This window comes from Aethalodelphis obliquidens, unplaced genomic scaffold, assembly GCF_003676395.1.
Source record: "Aethalodelphis obliquidens isolate GAN/ISIS:26980383/991018 unplaced genomic scaffold, ASM367639v1 scaffold7, whole genome shotgun sequence".
Lineage (NCBI taxonomy): Eukaryota > Metazoa > Chordata > Mammalia > Artiodactyla > Delphinidae > Aethalodelphis > Aethalodelphis obliquidens.
In genome coordinates, this window is record NW_020837951.1 from 55844010 (window position 1) to 55861122 (window position 17113).

General features: G+C 36.0%; 1 protein-coding gene across 3 annotated transcripts in view; it reads right to left on the reverse strand.

The window, feature by feature from the left end:
- The window catches only part of BRD10 (bromodomain containing 10), a 104334-nt gene that overhangs the window by 61419 nt on the left and 25802 nt on the right, over nucleotides 1–17113 (reverse strand). For 2 of the 3 annotated variants that reach the window (XM_027105840.1, XM_027105839.1), the window contains exon 2: nucleotides 12807–13007. The exons of the other annotated variant lie outside the window; for it this stretch is intronic. In XM_027105840.1, the coding sequence (XP_026961641.1) occupies nucleotides 12807–13007 (201 nt within the window). The remainder of the gene's footprint in view (nucleotides 1–12806; nucleotides 13008–17113) is intronic. 3 annotated transcript variants of the gene reach the window in all.

The following is a 17113-nucleotide window of genomic DNA, read 5'->3' on the forward strand; positions in this document are numbered from 1 at the left end:
TTTCAGACACTATTTATTCAGTTTATAGACGGGGACACTAAGGACATAGAAGGGCGATAAGGTAACTTTCTTAGGCTTACACAGTGATTAGCGTAAGAGCCAGCAATACAAACAGTTTGTCATTGGTGGGCCAAAGTTAGCACCAACTGGCTTACTCTTGGAAGACTAGGCAGTAATTCACAAATTGTGTTGGCTCAGGTGCCTGGAAAGGCCATGACTTAGTTGGGGTATGATGCTGCCAAATGTGGACATTGCCTGAGTTACTCAAGGGCTGCTACTCACTCTTCTGTTCCCTATAAACTAAACCCTTCAAGGGAGAATGATGGATTCTAGCCTTAGACCATGAGTACTGAAGAGGCAGGAGAAAGAGAAACAAAGATTGGTCTGGTGTAGGCCAGCGTAACACAGAATAATCCTTTAGACGTAGAGCTGTGAGTCTCTGTCCCAATCCTCAGCAGTATGGTATATACAGAATGGGAGCTTGCCAAAGAGCTCTAGAGTTAACGTCTATAATCTGCCAATTTAAAAAAACTTAGTCAAACACTTAAAATATAATTAAAACATTAAAAAAAACACTGTATTACAAAATGCTGAAGAAAACCACACTCTGCTCACAAGGACAAATAAAAAAGAGCTTTCAAAATTATTCTCAATTTAAAAATTTGTTCTGAAGTGCTGTACTAAAATCAGATAGAGTGCTACATGTTTCTAAAATGTTAGCTTGAAAAATTAAGCCTTCAGTATTGGGGCAATGCTATATGAATGCCTGAGGATAGTTATAAAAACCACATTCACTAATGGAAAAAAAAACGGTTATAGGAAAGTAAGAAAGTAGATCCTAATAGTTCTCATTGCAAGGAGAAATTTTTTTTAAATAAATTTATTTTATTTATTTATTTTTGGCTGCATTGGGTCTCCGTTGCTGCGCACGGGCTTTCTCTAGTTGCAGCGAGCAGGGGCTACTCTTCGTTGTGGTGTGTTTGCTTCTCATTGCAGTGGCTTCTCTGGTTGTGGATCAGGGGCTCTAGGCATGCGGGCTCAGTAGTTGTGGCGCACAGGCTTAGTTGCTTCTCGGCATGTGGGATCTTCCTGGACCGGGGATCGAACCCGTGTCCCCTGCATTGGCAAGTGGATTCTTAACCACTGAGCCACCAGGGAAGTCCCTCTTTTCTTTTTCTTACATCTATATGAGATGGTCAGTATAATTAAATCTACTGTGGTAATCTTTTCACAATATATGTAAGTCAAACCATCATGCTGTACATCTTAAACTTATACAGTGATGTATATCAATCATTTCTCAATAAAACTGGAAGTAAAAGTAAACATCACCAAATGAACAACAAAAAAGTGTTCCCCAATTTTTTTTTTTCCTGGACAAGTTCTCATTTTTGAGGTTGTTCCTTACTGGCTTCAAGAATGTTTACCTGTACTGTGTAAAATATGAACAGAAGCTGTGCCTAAGGTTATTTTGGTCAGGTATAACTTGGTAAGAACATCACTAACAAGTGAACAGCTTTACAAAAGAAAATTATGTTTTAAAGTATCCTAACTTTACTAGTTTTATAAAGTTTATCGAATGCTTACCATGTGTGAGAATACAAAGAGGTGAAAGCATGGACCACACTCTTAAATAAGAGTTTACAATCTAGTAAGAAACATATACAGAAGTTGTAATCCAAAATAATCCATTAACTGAAAAAACAATACAACACAGTATGTAAAGTGGTAGCATGAAAAAGGAAAGCATGACATTTATTTACATTTTCTAAAATGAGCAATATACAATATTATATTTTAGGAAAACCAACCATTCATATTAAGTGTTCAGTCAAGCTTCTTACTTAGCTACCAACAACAGAATCTCTTCTAGCTAAAGTAGAGAAGGAATTAAGCTCTGTTAAGGGTAACAGAGCCAAACTTAATAGATATGAAGATATGAATCCCAACCACACTTTGAGAGCTTCTCCAGAAAAAACTAGACTTCCACTACTACTTAGCATTTCTGATACTAGGAAGCTAGAACAACTAGAAGCTCCTACCACCACCTTTGCCAAAAGATTAACTTCCCTGCCCAAGACTGCCACCTCATGTTGGTCCCAAGCAATTTCAAGTGAGAAGAGCGTGACTGGTCACAGGCCTCTACCTTAGCTATGAGTGGGTATGAGAATATAAATTTTCTGGCATCTGCTTTGGGAAGTCAGGACTTACAACATGGGAAATTACCAAAATGTTGGGCAGCTCTTCAAAAATGCTGGGTGGTCACAAATGACAAATGTCTACTTCATTAAGTCATTGTTATTTTGTGTTATAGAGAATTTGAAAATAAATCACTTAATCATAAGTCATAGCTTTTTTTTTTTTTTCTTCTTTTTTCGGTATGCGGGCCTCTCACTGTTGTGGCCTCTCCCATTGCGGAGCACAGGCTCCGGACGCGCAGGCTCAGCGGCCATGGCACACGGGCCTAGCCACTCCGCGGCCTGTGGGATCTTCCCGGACCGGGGCACGAATCCGTGTCCCCTGCATCGGCAGGTGGACTCTCAACCACTGCGCCACCAGGGAAGGCCCAGCTTTTAATTCACAAAAATGTAGAAAACATTTTTACTTTAACTCCAATGATTTCCAAATCAATAAAATACCAGTAAGTTTAGACAAACATGTGAAATGAGTACAAAAGCATGCACACTATTTCTAGTAATCCAAATAGTTTTGCAAAAAAAGAATGGTGAAGAGGTCCAATATTTTTAATATGGCTAGAGTAGACATTAATGATTGAAACTGCTACCTAATGATGTCATATTCCAGATTAACTGAAATTTACTTAAGGAGAGCTAACTTCCAATTTTAACAATTTTATTTTTAAAATATTATCTAAATGTATTATATATGTTCCTGCTTAATAAATAAAGTATATAAAATATAATTTAATCTTTCCTTAATGGCTCAATGTCACCATTATAAACAAAATGCAGTGGTCATGAGTAGCTTAAAGACTATTCCAGCAACTACACTTTTTTTTTTTTTTTTTTTTGGCTGCACCACGCAGATTGCATGATCTTAGTTCCCTGATCAGGGATCGAACCCGGAACCCCTGCAGTGGAAGTGTGGAGTCCTAACCACCGGACCGCCAGGGAGTTCCCTCCAGCAACTACACATTAACCAGCCCTTTCACTCAATTTTCCCAGAACTTTGACTTGTACTGTTGCTGTCTTCTAAATCAACAGTGCCTCTGTACACTAATCGGCCCCAAGATAGGCTGCTGCCCTAACAGCATTTACCTGAAGACAGCCAGACTACCAAGCCTTACTCAATGTTTATTCCTTTCTGTTCAACACATATCATCTGCCATCTCCTTTGCACTGGTTTCCAATGCATCCAGGTAAATAAAGATAGTAGTATAGGAATGCCAGGATTTTGGATTTTTGCAATCTGATTTAAGAAACCATGGTTTGTACGGCATATACTGTACAAAAAAGGGAGACTACCTACTGTATAAAAATTAAAATATAGAGTAGGGATTCCCTTCCTTTAATTGGAATAGATCACAAATCAGAGACCTAACTGTTGGACTTAAAAGATTTTTTAAAATAGTTTACTCTTAGGTTTATGTCTGTCCAGATGGTCACCTAAAAATTATCAGATGCCCATCAGTTAACTGAAGTATTACCATATTATACTATGGACTAGAATTATTCAGCTTGCTGCCAACTTGAATTTCTGATATAAAAAGTTGTTTAAAGCTAATTAGCAGGAGGAAAACTTTACTTTCTCACTTCTTATGCCAAAAGTTTTAATCAAAAAACAAAACAAAAAAAGAGAGAAGCTTACACCCAGGTCTTAAGCACAACTACTGTAATCATATGATCCTTGCAATCTTCCCTGTCTTCCAATCTGACCTTTCTTTATGATGTTTTCAAAGCCCCTTCCAGACCAAATTTTACAGTAGCTATATTCTCAGCTAGTCTCTGACTAGCTCTCGAGAGGATATTAGATCGATAGAATTGATAGATTGATAAAATTATCATGATAGATTATGATAAATTAATTGTACATAGAGAGGGAGGCTTTGTTTAGCACTCCCATGTATCATACCACATGTTGATGACTAAATGTCACATTTTCCTTCTAAGGACTTAAAACAAATCTTGTGAGAGGCTCAAAAGACATTTAAAAGACTCAGCCTATCTCACTAGTTATGGGGCACTTTATAAATTTTAATACTTGTCATATTTTCAATTATAAAAGAAAAGCATGCTTATTTTAGAAAATTTAGAAAACGGAGGTTAAAAGAAAAAGTCTCACTATTCCTGATACATTTTACATGTGTTTTTATGTAAACTCTAAATTCGGATGCACATAAAGTTAACGCTCTCTTGGTACTGAAGACAGAAAAAGAAGGTAGGTGTGGCAAGGATAGCAAGAAATGTGGGGAAAAAAGGCATATGATGAGATTAGAGAGATAGGGTGAGGCCAAAAGGTAAAAGCAGGGTCTTATAAACTATATTAAGCCATTAAAGTTCGTGTGTGTACTTGACTTGCTTTGTTTTGGGGAGGTGTAAGTAATGGGAAAAGGTAAGTGGCATGATCAAATTTGCATTTGGAAAAGTTCATTCTAGCTTTAATGTGAAAAACAGAATGGAAGGAGGACAACTGTTTCACCAATTAAGAAAAGATTATAGTAGCCTAAGTGAGAGATTAAGGAACTGGATGAAGGCAGAGAAGATAGAGGGTAGCAAATTCAAGAGAGATTAGGAAATAAAACTGTCAACATTTGGGGATGAATTTGATTTGTGTATAAGGGAAAGGAAGATGTCCTGGATGAATCCTAGGTTTCTAATTTAAATAATCTAATAGATACTGGTGCCATTCATAAAGATAGGGAGCACTACAGTGAGATCAAATTTTAGGTGTAAGCATTATGCTTTCATAATTAATTTTTGATGTAATCAATTTGAAGAAGATATCTATAGCAAATATCTTTTGTTTGCCTGCAGATCTATTCTCTACCCTTCACTGTGTAGTTTAACTGTATCAGCAGGCAACGTCATAAACTAGCTTTCCTTAGGTTTAGTTGAGGGAGCCCTGGCAAGGACCAGATAAAGACAGGAAAGTAGGGAAAAGTAGGGTAAAGTACTTTATTCCCTTGGCTTCCTCTCTGTGAGGTTTTTGGTATTTACCTAACATGCATGTGCTGTAAAAATAGTTAATAGGGAAATAACCTGAGCTGATGGCTGTCTTGTTTAATGTCTTGCTAAATTTTCATGAACAATACAAGCATAATTGTTAAGAACACATGTATTAAGTTCATATAAGTGGAATAAAAGTTTTATAAATGGACTTAAATAAAAGGGGGGGAGTTGTGTCCTTCAACACAAGGTATCATCTCAATAGCCTCTTGTTTGTAATCCTCTCATGGGTACCAGTAACTACACCCTCTTGCTCACCCTGGTTAACAGCCTCATGTCTTAATGTTCAGCTATAATCCAATCTCTTTTGAAATAAACCCTCCTTGAATTTTCTCATTTTGAATGTGCCACCTGTTTCCTGATAGATGAGAGACAATGATACTGTCAGTGATAGATACTACATCCAGAGACATGTTAAATATGCAATTAGGTCTCAAACTTAGAGAAGTTTGGGCAAGAGACATATATCTGAGTCTTCTGTATATAGGTGGTATGGGAATGGATGAGATGACTTATGAAGAAAGTATAACATGAGAAAAGGATAGACTCTTGGATAAAAACTTGAACTGTGGCAACAGCTGGACAGTTAAGAACCAGAAAGAACTAAAATATTGGACAATGATGGCACTTAAGACTGAGGGAGGGCTTCCCTGATGGCACAGTGGTTAAGAATCTGCCTGCCAACACAGGGGACATGGGCTCAAGCCCTAGTCCGGGAAGATCCCACGTGCCACAGAGCAACTGAGCCTGTGCTCTAAAGCCCACGAGCCACAACTACTGAGCCCACATGCTACAACTACTGAAGCCCGCGCACCTAGAGCCTATGCTCTGCAACAAGAGAAGCCACCGCAATGAGAAGCCCGCATGGCAATGAAGAGCAGCCCCCACTCGCTGCAACTAGAGAAAGCCCGTGCACAGCAACAAAGACCCAACACACCTAAAAAATAATTAATTTTTAAAAACAAAACCAATAATGATGGTAACTACTTTATCAGTAATGATGGTAACTACTTTATCAATATAACCTCCTCACAACAACTTTAAGAAGAATATATTAGTGTAGCAACACTCCAAAAAACGTTGAAGAATCTGCCATGACCATAAGATTAAAAGCAGAATGAATATACAATTGAATCAAAAAGAATGAAGTACCCAGGAGGTGAAAGACCAAAGAAAGCTGGAAGGACCCTGCTCCCTGACTTCAAATGATGCTACAAATCCACAGTAATCAAAACAGTAGCGTACTGGCATAAAAACAGACACACAGATCGATGGAAAGGAACAGAGAGCCCACAACTAAACCCATGCATATACAGTCAATTAATTTATGACAAAGGAGCCAAGAATATACAATGGGGAAAGGACAATCTCTTCAAATAAATGGTGTTGGGAAAACTGGACAGCTACATGCAAAAGAATGAAATTTGATGGCTCTCCTACAATATATACAACAATTAATTAACTTAAATGGATCAAAGACTTGAACATAAGACCTTATACCATAAAGCTCCTAGAAGAAAAAGATAAGCAGTAAACTCCTTGACATAGGTCTTGGTAAAGATTTTTGGAATCTGACAACAAAAGCAAAAGCAACAAAAGCTAAAATAACTTCGTGTGACTGCATCATACTTAAAAGCTCTGTACAGCAAAGGAAGCCATCAACAAAATGAAAAGGCAACCTACTGAATGGGAGAAAATATTTGCAAATCATGTATCTGGTAAGAGGCTAAAATCCAAAATATATAAAAAAACTGATACAATCCAATAGCAAAAAACCAACAATTTGATTAAAAAATGGACAGATCTGAATATACATTTTTCCAAAGACACACAGATGGCCTACAGGTATATGAAAAGATGCTCAACATCACTAATCATCAGGGAAATGCAAATTAGAACCACAATGAGATACCACCTCACACCTTCAGAATGACCATTATCAGAAAGACAAAAAATAAGAAGTACTGGTGAGGATGTGGAGAAAAGGGAACCCTTGAGCACTGTTGGGAATGTAAACTGGTGCAGCCACTATGGAAAACCGTATGACAGCTCCTCAAAAAATTAAAAATAGAACTACAATATAATCCAGCAATTCCACTTCCGGGCATTTATCTGAAGAAAATAAAAATACTAACTTGAAAATATGTACCCCCATGTTTACTGCAACCTTATATACAACAGCCAAGATATAAAAACAATCTAATGGATGAATGGATAAAGAAAATGAGGTATATATACACAATGGAGTATTAGTCAGCCACAAAATAGAAGGAAATATTGCCATTTGTGACAATGTGGATGGACCTTGAGGCCATTACACTACGTGAAAAAAGTCAGACACAGAATGATAAAACTGTATGATCTCTCTTATATGTGGAATCTTAAAAAAAAAGAACAGATGGGTGGTTGCCAGAGGAGGAGGGTGGGAAGTGGGAAAAATGGGTTGAGTGAGTCAAAACATAAAGAAGAAAAATAAAATTAAAAACAAAGTAGAATGAAAACATATACACACACATCTATCTGTATCTCCATCCTTAAAGAAGACACATACATCAATGTTTACTGCAGCATTCCATAATAACAAAACACTAGAAATAATCCAAAATGTGCATCTTATCAGGTAAATGGATAAACTGTAACACAGTCAGATAATGTAATATTATATACTAGCACGTGAAATAAACTAGAATGAAATAATTCAACACAGTTAAATCTCAGATACATAATGTTGAGTGAAAACAGAAAGTTGACATTTATATAAAGGATTCTTCAACATGCAAAAATCAATCAATGTGATACACCATATTAACAAACTGAGGAAGAAAAACATATGATCATCTCAATAGATGCAGAAAAAGGTTTGGGCAAAATTCAACACCCATTTATGATAAAAACCCTCCAGCAAGTAGGCACAGAAGGAACTTTCCTCAACATAATAAAGGTCATATATGACAAACCCACAGCCAACATAGTCCTCAATGGTGAAAAACTGAAACCATTTCTACTAGGATCAGGAACAAGACAAGGCTGCCCACTCTCACCACTATTATTCAACATTGTTTTGGAAGCTTTAGCTACAGCAATCAGAGAAGAAAAAGAAATAAAAGGAATCCAAATCGGAAAAGAAGAAGTAAAGCTGTCACTGTCTGCAGATGACATGATACTATACATAGAGAATCCTAAAGATACTACCAGAAAACTACTAGAGCTAATCAATGAATTTGGTAAAGTACTAGGATACAAAATTAATGCACAGAAATCTCTGGCATTCCTATACACTAATGATGAAAAATCCAAAAGTGAAATTAAGGGCACACTCTCATTTACCACTGCAACAAAAAGAATAAAATACCTAGGAAAAAACCTACCTAAGGAGGCAAAAGACCTGTATGCAGAAAACTATAAGACACTGATGAAAGAAAGTAAAGATGATACAAATAAATGGAGAGATATACCATGTTCTTGGATTGGAAGAATCAACATTGTGAAAATGACTATATTACCCAAAGCAATCTACAGATTAAATGCAATCCCTATCAAACTACCAATGGCATTTTTCACAGAGCTAGAACAAAAAATTGCACAATTTGTATGGAAACACAAAAGACACCGAATAGCCAAAGCAATCTTGAGAAAGAAAAACAGAGCTGGAGGAATCAGGCTCCCTGACTTCTGACTATTCAACAAAGCTACAGTAATCAAGACAGTATGGTACTGGCACAAAAACAGAAATATAGATCAAAGGAACAGGATAGAAAGCCCAGAGATAAACCCACACACATCCAGTCACCTTATTTTTGATAAAGGAGGCAAGAATATACAATGGAGAATAGCCTCTTCAATAAGTGGTGCTGGGAAAACTGGGCAACTACATGTAAAAGAATAAAATTAGAACACTTGCTAACACCCTACACAAAAATAAACTCAAAATGGATTAAAGACCTAAATGTAAGGCCAGACACTATTAAAGTCTTAGAGGAAAACATAGGCAGAACACTCTATGACATCAATCACAGCAAGATCCTTTCTGACCCACCTCCTAGAGAAATGGAAATAAAAACAAAAATAAATAAATGGGACCTAATGAAACTTAAAAGCTTTTGCACAGCAAAGGAAACCATAAACAAGACCAAAAGACAACCCTCAGAACGGGAGAAAATATTTGCAAATGAAGCAACTGACAAAGGATTAATCTCCAAAACTTACAAGCAGCTCATGCAGCTCAGTATCAAAAAAACAAAGAACCCAATCCAAAAATGGGCAGAAGACCTAAATAGACATTTCTCCAAAGAAGATATACAGATTGCCAACAAACACATGAAAGAATGCCCAACATCATTAATCATTAGAGAAATGCAAATCAAAACTACAATGAGGTATCACCTCACACCAGTCAGAATGGCCATCATCAAAAATTCTACAAACAATAAATGCTGGACAGGGTGTGGAGAAAAGGGAACCCTCTTGCACTGTTGGTGGGAATGGAAACTGATACAGCCACTATGGAAAACAGTATGGAGGTTCCTTAAAAAACTAAAAATAGAACTACCATACGACCCAGCAATCCCACTACTGGGCATATACCCTAAGAAAACCATAATTCAAAAAGAGTCATGTACCACAATGTTCATTGCAGCAGTATTTACAATAGCCAGGACATGGAAGCAACCTAAGTGTCCATCGACAAATGAACAGATAAATAAAATGTGGCACATATATACAATGGAATATTACTCAGCCATAAAAAAGAAACGAAATTGAGTTATTTGTAGTGAGGTGGATGGACTTAGAGTCTGTCATACAGAGTGAAGTAAGTCAGAACGAGAAAAACAAATACCCTATGCTAACACATATATATGGAATCTAAAAAACAAAAATGGTCCTGAAGAACCTAGGGGCAGGACGGGAATAAAGACGCAGACCTACTAGAGAATGGACTTGAGGACATGGGGAGGGGAAAGGGTAAGCTGAGACAAAGTGAAAGAGTGGCATGGACATATATACACTACCAAATGTACAACAGCTAGCTAGTGGGAAGCAGCCGCATAGCACAGGGAGATCAGCTCAGTGCTTGTGACCACTTAGAGAGGTGGGATAGGGAGGGTGGGAGGGAGGGAGATGCAAGAGATATGGGGATATATGTATATGTATAGCTGATTCACTTTGTTATAAAGCAGAAACTAACACACCATTGTTACCAATTATACTCCAATAAAGATGTTAAAAAAAAAGAATGTTAAGAAACAGACCTGTATACACCTGAAACTATCACAACATTGTAAATCAATTTAAAAAAATCAAATGTATTTCTGTATGTTAGCAACAAAATATAACTGAATTTTAAAATGATTTACAATTGCATCAAAAGCATGAAATTTTCTCTTCCTCAAAAAACACTGAAAATGAAAAGGCAGGCCACAGACTGGGAGAAAATATCCACAACGCATATACATAGCTAGCAAAGGACTTGTATCCAGAATATATAAGAGAATTCTTTAAATTTAATAATAAAATACATGGGAATGATAAAGTCTGGAAAGTGGTTTCTCCTGAGGACAGAAGAAAAATACAGAAAATCTTGATTAAAACTATGCTTATTTTGTTTAAAAATTGCTGGGTAGTGGCCATCTAGGCCTTTATTACAATTGTATTTATTCGTTGCTCCGTGCTTAAAATATTTCTAATTAAAAAAGAAAAGGTTAACACTGTACTCAAAGAGAAAGTTTAATTCATAGTAAATTATCATAGTCACTAGACATTTAATGAAGGATTTTTTCCTATGTCTTATTCACCTATGTTTATTTGATGTTAAGCACAGGACACAGATAAATATATGTAAAATTGGAGAAAAGAAAAAGATTCAGTCATATCTCTAGTTTCTTACTAGCCATTTCTACTTAATTGCTTAAATGCTTCCCTCATCACTTCAAACAACTTATTAAAAACTGCAGTTCACTGATCTTTCTCCACACCATGGACTCAAAGCTTTTTTATTTTCTTTGCTGATTCCATCATATTTAAGTCACAGGGACAGCATGCTGCTTAGGAGCACAAGCTTTATAACCAAACTGCCTGGGTTCCAATCTTAAATTTACCACTCAAAAATTGCCTGGCTTTGGGCAAGTTACTTAATGTCTCTGTGCCTCCGGACAAATGCTGAATACATACATAGAAGGTGCTCAGAGCTAAACCTGGCAAATAGTCCTGCTCAATAAATGTTAACCATTCTTTTTAATTTTCTTCTTATTGCTATTATTACAACTACCTCCTGACTCCTCTTTGTCTCTTCCTTTGTTCCCCCTATGTCAAGGAAGGTACTAAGTACTGTTGATTGTTCCCAGAACAATCTGACCTTCTCCCTATTTCTGGTTACCAGTAGTGGAGGTCTAGACTACTACAGCCTTCTTCCTACAAGCTTTGCTTTTCTTCAATTCCTCTCTATTCCAATGTATTACATACTACTGTCAGATTAATCCTTATCCCCTTCCATAAAACCCTCTTTCCTATAGCATAAGTAGTTCTATGAGGCTCTATAGAAAAAAAAAAAGTATTTCACAGTGAGTTCCCAATTAACCACTACTATTAAAAAGTATGGTGGTAGAAAGTCTCAAGGTTGAATTTTAATCCTACAAATATCAAAGCAAGCTAAATTTATTACTATAAGAGGAGCAACAATATATTATAAATTGCCTTTGAGTAGCATTAGTAGTTCCCTATTAGGTCAGCAATCACTCCTAACATAGTTTGAGATATGATTTAGTATAAAAATCACCAGTCTGGGGCTTCCCTGGTGGCGCAGTGGTTGAGAGTCCGCCTGCCGATGCAGGGGACACGGGTTCGTGCCCCGGTCTGGGAAGATCCCATATGTCACGGAGCGGCTAGGCCCGTGAGCCATGGCCACTGAGCCTGCGCGTCCGGAGCCTGTGCTCCGCAACGGGAGAGGCCACAACAGTGAGAGGCCCGCGTACAGCAAAAAAAAAAAAAAAAAAAAAAAAATCACCAGTCTTTTTTCAGTAATCACTTACCTCTCTGGGCCCTAGTCTCTTGCTATTAAAAAAAAATTACAGATGTGTCATCCATCTCTATGCTCCCAGACCCTAGAAGGTAACACTAATTGAGCACAACATTCTTTCCTGATGAATCCAGAGTAAGCATAGTTATCCAGGAAATTAATACCAATGGAGGACTGGCAGAAGTGAACCTATATGTCATTTTGAACTACACAGTCTCTGGAGTTTCTCCTAATTTTAAACTTTAAAGGTCTGTGATTCTATTCTAAAGCTCTATGAATCTACATAAAATTCCTCTCATTTAAAATTTATAATTCATTTAAGACTACTTCCAGAAATCTAGAAAGCACCCTGAAATCTTTCATACAAATTATTTTTGTATAGCTTCAAAGTAATTTGGTTTAAATTTTAAAACTCTATTTTGAAACAAATATCATTGTGATATTTCAGTACTAACTCATACGTAGGTGAGAATGCATTTTGGAACACTATTAAAATGGGCCCAGAAATTTGACATGGGCACACAAAAGTTATACAACTACTCTTTGAAATGTAGTTCCTGAAAATTTGAACAACATGAAACTCAATTTTTTTTTTTTTTAGCATTTACCTTTTTTCTTCTTTTGCTCTCAGCTGTTCTTCCTGTCTCAAAACTTGAACCATTACAGATTCAAAAACTCCACTTGTCAAGCCTGCCAAACTTCGTGGTGTTGACCGGCGCCTTGTTGAAGTACATGCAGTTCCCTTCTCATCCTCCAATCCATAATAGCCTCTAGATGTAACTGCTATCGTTGTCTTTTCTCTCAAGTGCCTTGGAGAAGAATAAGTCAATTCACAGGTCAAATCTTCTGGGTAAGCAATAAACCCCCTTAACCAGCATCTTAAGATGAATCCTTTTTGCTAACTACATAAAAATTTAGTTAAACCTTGCTTAGCTATGTTTCAGATTTTTATCCTCCCTACATAATTTCTAATTTTCCTTACTCATGTCATAAAGTCAGTCTGAGTGATAGTCTCTTCCCTACATTAAAAAAATATAAAATTGAAGCACTAAAATTAAGAATTAAAGATCTCTTCAATGAAAAAATTTTATTGTTTGCAAAATTAAATGTAGCTTATCTTTACATCTCTTCATATATTTCATACTACTATATCATTACTATGGAAAAATATACAATCACACAAAAACATTTTGGGAGAGAAAATTTATGATATATAAACACTTTGCAGTAATTATAAACAAATGAAGCACTACAATATATAATTTTAAGTTGTAAGCATTACAATATATAATTGTAAATTTAGAAACCTTCTGACTAAACTATAAAAAGAACCTAGGAATCTAGATTTCCTCTTCAACCTCACCATAAATGTCTCCCTACCCTATGATATTTATTATTACACTAAGATACTAGTCTAATGCTTAAAGATAAGGATGAAAAATTTTCTTAGCAGTTTGCTTAATTATCCATAAATTGTCTTAACGAATTTGGATTAAAACTATTTACACTGAAGAAAGAAACATTAATCTTATAAAATTTTAAGTCTAGAATAAAAACTGAATCCTGAATTTATGAGTTAATTGTAAATCTATATGAGTTAATCGTAAAAAGCACCAGGGAAAATATCTGCTGTTCTACCTCTGCAAAACATCCCAGAGCCTCTGAAGGCTTTGTACATGTTGTTTCTACAATGGTAAAATCAAGTCAATCTTAAAGTAAGCATTCAATATGCTGGATAAGAATCTAAGTAAATTAAAATTTGACCCTGTAGTCATATTTTCCTGCTTTCCTATAGGCACAGGTTTTCTGTAATATAAAAATAAGCTAAAGGTTCACCGAAACATAAACCTTTATGACATGAAATATAATCAAACTCCTGTCCATCTTGGACTATATTTACAGTGGTTTATTACTCTAAGTTAGAGTAACTTTGTAACATTCTTACTCTCAGGCCATCTAGGTCCCGTGAATAGTATGACTGCAAGGTTCTACTGAACTGTGGCACTATTATGTGTTTTCTTTATTATGAGATAACATTTTAACTAATTCAGCTTTAGGCAGGGCATAAACTTTTAAACTGGTTTTCTAGTAATGCTAAAGAACTTGAGCTAATCTATCCATACTGTTTCAGGCTGTGATCTTTTAAGCACAACAGCATACATCTATATAGTGGCTAACTGGCTGGGAGTAAGGAACGTGGGCCCAAGGAAAATAAACTGGCAATAACAGATACTGAATGGGTATACCTGGGTTCATTTTAGCATAGTGTTCACACTGGTGAACTAACTAGTTCTGTAATTTTAATTATTTCCTCATCGATACTAATGGAAAAGAACATTAATGGACAATATTACACTGAAATGTGATGACATGTCAGAGGTTACACGGTATGTAGAGCACTGGGGATAAGGAGAGTTGAGGGAAATATTAAGTCATATGGCTTATAAACTGTCATGTAAACAAGTCAGAAACTAAATTTTACCCTTTAACTTCAGTCTTATAAGTAGAGATGGTGAAGTTATAAACTACTTTTTTAAACAGTATTTTCTCATAACAAAGAGGAATTAATATCCTTTATTACTCATCAGAAATAAGAATTTATAAGCTTTGATATTTATCATTCATAATCCAAATACAAAGAAAACGATGATGCTTCTCTTGTATCAATATGTAAAGATGAAAGGGTCTAAGGAAAAAAAATTCTCATGCAACATTAGCGGGTATGTAAAATTGGCACAGCCTTCTTGGAAGTCAATTTGGTAATAATCATTAAGATTTAATGTGCACATATCCTTTGACCCATCATGCTTCTAGGAATTTACCCTATAGACATATATCCACAACTGTGAGCAATAACACACACACACACACACACACACACACACAAAGTATTGTTTGTCATTCAAAAAGAACAACCTGGAAACAAATGTCCTTCAATAGGAGACAGGTTAAATAAAGTCATGTACATCACAACATGCAATATCATCATCCATTAAAAGCAACAGGTAAATCTGTATGTACTCACTATAAAAGATGTCCACATTACACTGCTGAATGTAAAGAAGTTGTTTTGGGGTAAAATATATTTTTTACCCCAAAAGGAATTATATACAAGTATATGTAAACATACATATGGCATCCAGTAGTGTGTGCTTGTGTACATGTTCAAACTCTCACCTAGCTTACTTCAATCTCTTTGTGACACGTCTCCTGACTTCTACTCTGATCTCCCTCCAGTCTATCCTTCAAGCTGCAACCCAGGTAATCCTTTTAAAAAGCCAATCAGATTATGTCATTGCCCTGCTCTGTCTCTTCCAAAGCCTTCCAGTTATACTTAAAATACCATGCAAAGTTCTGATGGCTTACAAGAGTTAGTATGATATGGCCCTCATCTACCTCTTCAGACCCTATTTTCTATTACTCTGACCTTACCTTTTTGTGTTCTGGCCACAAAAGTCTCCTTGTTATTCTCAGTCACACCAACATCTGCTTTGCACTTGATCTCTCTCCTGTAAGGCACTTTCCCCCCAGATATTTGTATGGCTATGCACTATCACTTCATTCAAATCTGTATTCAAGTATCACCATATTTGAGAGGACTTCCCTGATCACCATAACCTGTAAAGGATTCCCTGTCATTCTCTATTGTTTTACTCTTGTTTCTTTTTCTTCATGTTACTTATCATACATTAATTATCTATTTATTTGGTAATTATCCATATCCTCACCAGAATGAAAGCTCCAGGAGGATAAGCACTTTGTTTTGTTCCTTCAGAGCCTCAAACTGTGGTATATAGATATAGTATTTGGAAGGATACAAGCCAAACCATTTATTTTTCATTTTAAATTTACACACATAAAGTTGAAAAATTCTACTCATCTATTTTGTCCACAGTAAAAGAACACTGATTAAACATTTGTTACTAACTAGTACTTGAGTTTTCATACATCAGAGAATAAAAGGCAATAAAATAAGATGAAAATAAGTCTCACCTCCAGATAAGAATTGTCAGATAATCAGCAATCAAATAATACACTAAAATAACTCCCCCTTCCCAAAATTCAAGTTTTCCTTCCTATTAGGAAAATTATTCCATGAAATCAGTCTGACAGTAGTTTGAAAATAACAGATTGCTAACTGTAAGCAAAAGCTAAGCAATAATTATGGTTGATTCATTGAGTTTTATAGTTACTCTTTTTCTTTTTTTTTTCCCTCACAAAGAAAGCATGAAAAGGTCTTTTCTGTGGTGTTGATGCATTCCAAGTTTCAGAATTCAGAGGTGCAATTTTGTTTAAAATTATTAAAATAAGTATTAAGGTGGAAGTAAACTGATATTAAGTTTTACTTAAGGTTAATATTTGGACTGATCCTCTACTATAAAAAGATGATTGGAAAGGTTTCCGCTATTACATGATTTTACATTACCAAAACAATGTAGAAGTGTCACCTATAAAAAGTTTATCTGTCCACTTAAAAGTTGGAAACAGAATCATCTAATGTGCTTTAAAATGTTCCAAATGAAGAGTTTCAGTCACTTTTTAAACCCATTTACTTAAAAAAAATATTAAAATGCAATATAGCCCTCAGGGTCCTGACAAGAAAGAGATAATATTCAAAAGGAGGTGATGTTTAACGAAGACACCATTTACAAATGTGCAGGTAAGGTTAAGGGAAACTAGGAAGGGATGGTGAAGCACTCGTGGACTAGCTAGAGAGCATTATTATCACTCTAGGCTCAAAAGGGAAAGGGGAGGGAATAGTTACTAGAACCAAGAAGCTGTCATTGTAGAAGAGGGCCACAGTATGATGATGCAGTTACTGAAGCCCAGCAAAGAAGAAGCTGTTAGAATAAATATCCCTACCTCTCTGTCAGTGCCTCCAACTGACTGAACCCAATCAGAAGCCAGAAAACAA